General features: G+C 30.7%; 1 protein-coding gene across 1 annotated transcript; it reads left to right on the top strand.

Moving 5' to 3' along the window:
• Nucleotides 1–982: 982 nt before the first annotated feature.
• Nucleotides 983–6,611, top strand: LOC123716214 (sperm flagellar protein 1-like). The gene is made up of 5 exons (XM_045671847.1): nucleotides 983–1,187; nucleotides 1,382–1,591; nucleotides 3,297–3,398; nucleotides 5,299–5,444; nucleotides 5,953–6,611. The coding sequence occupies exons 1-5, from the start codon at nucleotides 1,070–1,072 to the stop codon at nucleotides 6,535–6,537; spliced, it is 1,161 nt and encodes a 386-aa protein (XP_045527803.1). The 5' UTR covers nucleotides 983–1,069; the 3' UTR covers nucleotides 6,538–6,611.
• The last annotated feature ends 20 nt before the right edge of the window (nucleotides 6,612–6,631 follow it).

Below are 6,631 nucleotides of genomic sequence, written 5' to 3' on the forward strand. Positions count from 1 at the left end.
CAATAAAACATGAGATTTTTTTTTGTTTCAATAAATAACACGGCGCACAGTGACAAATGCAAATATAATCTTATGATCAAAGAAAATAACTTTATTCAATCACACCAACTACCTATATCATAATGCAAATATTTATTATAGCAAAAACTCTAAATCGCTGGTCATAAGCAAAATACCAGCTGCATAGGAAATCTTAGAAAGTTATTTTCTCGGAATGACTGGGCTGATTCGCGTGGTCGCATACCGTGAAAGCCTTTAATATTATATTATGCCAAAGAGAAAATGGGAATGTTGCCTGATATTTCGTATGGCTGACCTGTAAAAATAATTATATTATAAACAAAATTTATTGAGGTTTAATTATTTTGTATGCGATTTTATGAATACATGGAATAGTAAAGAATAAATCTAAGCCAACACAAAACCGTTTGATTATATAAGTTCATTATGACGATGAGTGATTGGTATTTCTGTTAGTTGTCTTACCATCTATAGGTTAAACTTCTCAATAAGTCCCAAACAAATTGAATATTTTGTCGTTATCAATATTGAATCGATTTGCAGTTAATAAATGTGACAATTATTACCTAATTAAAGTTTATGGAAAAGGTATATTCTACAAATATTTGAGGCAAGCCCGTACGTTCTTGCGACTGGCTTTAACCGCTTTTCCTTTTGTTGTTATATTAACAAAATAAATTGTAGTATACTTTTTTATGTTAATATGAAAGAACGATAGCAAAATTAGGTTAGGTTTAGGTTAATAGAATGATTTCGAAAGATTTTTGATACAATATAACTATTTTGAAGAGGAATTTAAAACGTATATTTACTAAAGCACAGTTAACATTAAAAAGAAAAATATATTTTAGTTAAATTCATAATTAGAAATGAACATAGGTTTAATTAAAACTATTTATATAAGTTTTTAGTTAATATAAAGTTTTCATTCGTTAGATTCTTTTTATAACTGGCCATCTGTCACAATTTTCGTCATGACAAACGCGAAATTCTCAACGTATAATCAGAACTGTGAAATAAATTAAAAATACACAAATAATTTAAAATAATGTCTATAACGGAGTCGCCAATAGCTCTGTCGGATCTCGAGGCGGTGCTGGCCTGGGTGGACACTTTCAAACTTTCGCGTCCCACCAAAAAGATAAATAGGGATTTTTCCGATGCAGGTACTTGAGATAAATAGTACCACGTAATGTAAAATATTTCAAAGAAATAAAAACACAGCTTCCGTCGTCGGAATACCTGTAGTAAAACTCTTAATTCATTAATAATAACCGTAGGAGGTTTATTCGATATTATCAAAGAATTAATAAAAATAATATTAATAAAGCGATCTTAAATTACTTTCCAATTGTTTCAGTACTCCTAGCTGAGATCTTAGGCGTGCATTACCCTAAATTAGTTGAAATGCACAATTATCCGCCGCGAAACAGCCATTCTTTGAAATTAAATAACTGGATGACCTTAAATAGGAAAGTGCTTAAGAAACTAAGGCTAAATTTATGCTGCAACACAATGGAGCAACTGGCTAACTGTGCACCGGGAGTTATCGAGAGAGTACTTATTATGGGTAAGGAAATTGACCAGAAAGTACAATTTGTTTATTTATTCCACATCATTATTCTATCTTAACAGTTCCTATCCTACATAAAAAAACATTAAACAAATGTAGACATAGACATTTATTACTAACAAAACACACACAGAAACAGATAAAATAACAATAATAAAAAATAAAAAAAAATAAAAAAAGAATAATAATAGAGAGATAACAATTTTTTTAACGAAAAGGTTTAATTGTGTAATGCGTGTGTGCTGTGGTTGTAATTGGCTCTGGCTCAGCATTATGCTGAGGAGCATAGTTGTTCCACAGCGCTAGTCATTTTACCAGAGGCGACAGCAGTTTCCGCCTCAGTCGCAAAAAAACAAATAAGAATCTAATTGAAAAGAAGAAAAAGAAAACAATTTTTTAACCGGATTAAAGCTATTTGTTTTATTATAAACTTATAATTATCCGGTTAAAAAAATGGTTTTCTTTCAATGTGTAAAAGCCATGTTAACCAAAGACAAGAATCTAATACTCAGTAGCAAATAATAATAGTATATGTTAGCAGTGTAAGCAATGAAGAAAAAAAATGTAAATAAAATTAAAAAATAAGAATAATAAGAAATATATATACCTAAATCTTATAACTAACAATATAGCAGGTAACTCTTGTGAATTCAGCCAGTGTACTAACAAATAGGTCTACCTCAATAAATTTTTTGTTTATTATTTGTATTGCTCGCGTGAGTGGCGCTTCGCTAACCAAGTTGGAATGTGCGCGCGGTACATCCAAAAGTTTAGACGGAAGACTCAGGTTTCTACTTGGTAACCGTAGACCCAGTCTCTCCATTATATCTAGATTATGAATATTTTGTAGTTGTTTGTTTGTATAATAATAAAGCCTGTTTATTTTCAATCAATTGTTTACAATATATCACTTAATTTTTATCTGTATTAAGCTCCAAGGCTCCCACTTTTCCAAACCTATTCATCGTTCTTTCGTTCTTTCTACATTAACTTCCTGCTATTGTTTACATTAAAATTAACAGAAAAGAGCCTTCCATTAAGTTTTAATACAGAATCTTGTTGTAGGTATATAGTATTAAAATATATAGATATATATATATTTAGAGTTAAATTACTATAAACCATTGTATAAGTATTCTGCGAAATAAGTTAATTTAAAAATATTATCATATTAAGCTTTTGCTGCTGATCGCATAGTTAGATTTTTTCTGATTATTTAATTTTTTTTTATAAATTATAGCTATTAGTATAAATATTTAAATAAGTACTGTGGTAACTCGAAGATAAACCGGAAGAGGACAAGACAACTCTTGTGCCTGTGACTTAGTTGCGTATATTTCTTAATAAATAAATGAATAAAAGCAATATTTATGCTTGTGTTGGAGACACGCCTTCGAATTCAGTTTCATATGAAGATAGTATTGCAATCTATATAGTATTGAATCGCATGCATTAAGCTTACTTGTACCATACAGAGTCGTCTCGAATAAACAGCTATTTAAGAATTAAATATCTCAACATTGCAGCATCAGTAAAAGCAATGAGTTTGGCTTCTACTACATAATCCTTTTTCGTTCGCCCGCAAATGATTGCGCCTAATTAAAGTTGTTAGCAATTATAATAATATTTGAAATTCATATTGAAGAATGTTATTGAATTATGTTATTGTTAGTATAATGGTAATGGTTTCATTACTTTACAGTACGTGATAAGATTCGTCGGGACGAAGAGCTTAACAAAAGTATGAACCAGGAACAAAATGTATCGAGCGGCGGTAGTTATTATGAGACTTGTGGAGATGAAGGTACGATGTTATAAAATGGGGATATTTTCTTTGCTAAATAGTGGGTACACATAACTTATAAATGTGTCAAAATCATGCTTCTTTCACATTATTTTCGTATGAGTGTGGAAATCAAAATTAAAAAGCATGATGCAAAAATCAGACAAAGTTTCTAACGTTGATGTTTATTTAATGGTGTTGTAGAAGCATTGATTATGAATACAGTGTGTCATTGCTAATACGCTATACGCTAATAGGTCGAAAATATATGTATCAACACATTTTAAGGTACTGGCGGCCCTGGCTTAACAATTTACATGGCTTATGACACTCACAAACATCATATGATTGGTTACGGAATTTTAAAAATTGGTTCTCTAGATCCAGAAATTGCCCTCACAAACTTTAAATCTCTATAGTAGGGGAGCCCATGATGCTAAATGGGAATTTACTCGGGCGTCAAAAAGGCCTATTGAGTTGCGAAGCTTTATTTTATATTATAGCAATTATTATCCAATGAGAAAAAAAATGTAATGTTTATATATTCTCAGAAATGTAAAAAAAAATTGCACCATGGACATACTCGAGCGCGTCAGATATATTAAAAATAATCATAATATTGATATCATTAATGTCCTACGTAGTTTTAATAATGTACGATGTTAATCTGATGGGAGGGTTTGAAATGAGAAAAAAGTTGTTTAATCGAGCGCGTCAAATTTTTTAAGGGGATGTTGAGTGAATTTAAAAAAAACGATTGCATTTAAATCTGACGATTTGGATGTGACGCAAACTCGCGGCCGTTATTATAATGTGCAAAAAATGGCCATTTTAAAATACTCAAGCGCGTTAGATAATTATATATATATGGATATGGTTCATCTTTATCGTCTAGGACAGACGTGCTGTCACAGAATCTAAGGATTATCTGGAAGAATTCGCCTGATAGTTAAAAAAAATCATCAAACTTAATTAATTGATAAGCAGGAAATAGTAAAAAGTGTATGATGTTCAAGTAGAACTTGTATTTTATGTATGATAATTTAAAAAAAATGTTTTAAACATCTTAAACCGTAAGAACCGGTTTACTTCGATGATATTCTAAAATATTTATACATTTTTCTAATGTTTCCAATGTAAATTTATTGATTTTTGCAAAGTAGTCTCACCACAAATTTCACACTTTATGTAAATATTTCTCAAAGTTATCATTTTTAAACTAATATAGGCATCATGCAGTCGCACGTATTAAACGAACGACTTTGTCGACGAATTTTTCTTATTTCGGCTTGTGGAAATCGCCAGATTATATCATCATCCTTGAATTATTTCCTTCAACATAAAAAAAAATCAGCCACACTCGAGAATGTCCATATGGCATTTTTTTTAACTTTGCAGCCCCCCCCCCTATCTTTATGTCACTTGCAAATTGTCACATTAGTGAAATATACACTTTTCAGCATGTAATTAACTCACCCTACATTAATTTGACGCGCTCGAGCATTTCTGATGATTATTTTTTTTACTAATCTGATCCTTTATCCTTGACGGGTGGCCATATAAATGGAACTCATATTTGGCCGAAGGTATCCCCCTGTATATTAATCTGCCACTGTAGTAAATCCCGATATCCCCGCCTGGGCTCCCCTACTATTATAATATTATTATAAATAAAGGTTAAATAAGTAACATGTATCTGATTATTAATATAAATGTGAAAAATGTATATTAACTAAGTATATACTACTACTATAGTAATTAAATCATATTTTACACGTTGTGCGGAAGATTTTATGTTGCGTGCCATTTTACAAGATATATTTTATTCATTTCACTTTTATTTAAACACTTTATTAAGAGCATATAATTTTAACTAAAGCCATTCTTTTAACAAAAAATTTATGAAAATGTATATTTGCAGCAAACGTCCTCGTTGTTCCGGTCAAGTCGCGTATTAATGGTATTCTAGAGACCGTTCAACGTAAGGTGGTATGCTACGAGTCCTATATGTCGCTCAAAGAGGAGATGAAAGACGCGAAAGAATCTATTGAAGTGCTTAAACAAAAGGTATAAGCTTTTCTATTTAACAAGGGCTGGACTACCAGTACAATGTTGTATGGGTTTTTATTTTTATTGGCCCATAAGTTTAAACTCCGGCAGATTACGCTCTAGGATGAAACTCTCGATAATAACACACAACCTGCATAATCAGGCATAAGCATAACTATACTATTCATGATAATGAATATTAGATACACGAAATGTTGCACACAATAGAAATGATAGGTATATTTCGTGATTTGTTATAAAATTAATGTATCGTGTAAATAGTGATTATAAAATAATTTATTTAAATAAAACTACAATTCAGGTACGAAATTTCACGGCTAATTTAACGGTTAACCAAGCTTGTTGTTGTTGTTGTTGTTGAATGTTACGTTAATTCAACATTTTTTTATATATTTATCACCTTGTTCTATTACAGTTTATTATACCAGTCTAAAACGTAGAGTTTTAATAAAATGATAACTATCCAGATCATAGTTGAACTATACGCTATTTCATTCCATTTCAGGTTGAGCATCTAGACAATTTACTAAAGCTTAAAGATGAAAGAATTGACGAATTGCAAAAGCAATTAGAAAGAAAACAATTTAGGCGCAAAGAAGTTGAAGCTCTGCAAAATAGTCTAGTCATTCCATTCGAGTTAGGTCCTCCTTCGCCGAAAGTAACCGAAGTTGTCCCCCCAAATAAACCCCTTGTATTAAAAATTAGTGACTCCATCAGCAAAATACCAAAGCTTGAAGACCTCTCAAGACCTAAATCAGAAGAGAAAATTCCTAAAGAAGATATTAAAATATATAAAGTAGAAGAATCGAGAATTCCAATACCAGAAAAGACTACTCGAATAGAGTTAGCTAAATCCTTTTCGAAGCCAAGTATTACTGAAGTAACATCGGATGATTTTGTGGAAAAGTTGAAAGACATTGACAAAATCAGATCCGAAGTTTTTTTCGAAGGAATAGAAATCATTGATCAGAGGACTTTTGACAACTATCTTGATAACGAAGATTTTAAAGATACTGAATCGGATTTACCCAATTCAATACAAAAGGATATTGGACAAATTAATTTTATATCAGATGCCTTTGTTAATTAATTAGTTTATCAATTAATTGTCTTATATTTTTAGTATTTTTAAAATGTCCGTATTATTTATAATTGTTTAATACATATTTAGAAATAAATACATG

Source organism: Pieris brassicae, chromosome 1 (assembly GCF_905147105.1).
Source record: "Pieris brassicae chromosome 1, ilPieBrab1.1, whole genome shotgun sequence".
NCBI classification, from domain to species: Eukaryota; Metazoa; Arthropoda; class Insecta; order Lepidoptera; family Pieridae; genus Pieris; species Pieris brassicae.

Excerpts from the sequence above, each read along its gene's own strand:
- LOC123716214 (XM_045671847.1), top strand. The coding sequence starts at position 1,070 with ATGTCTATAACGGAGTCGCCAATAGCTCTGTCGGATCTCGAGGCGGTG. Across the intron at positions 1,592-3,296 it reads CGAGAGAGTACTTATTATGG|TACGTGATAAGATTCGTCGG; the intron begins GTAAGGAAATTG and ends ATTACTTTACAG. Across the intron at positions 3,399-5,298 it reads TGAGACTTGTGGAGATGAAG|CAAACGTCCTCGTTGTTCCG; the intron begins GTACGATGTTAT and ends GTATATTTGCAG.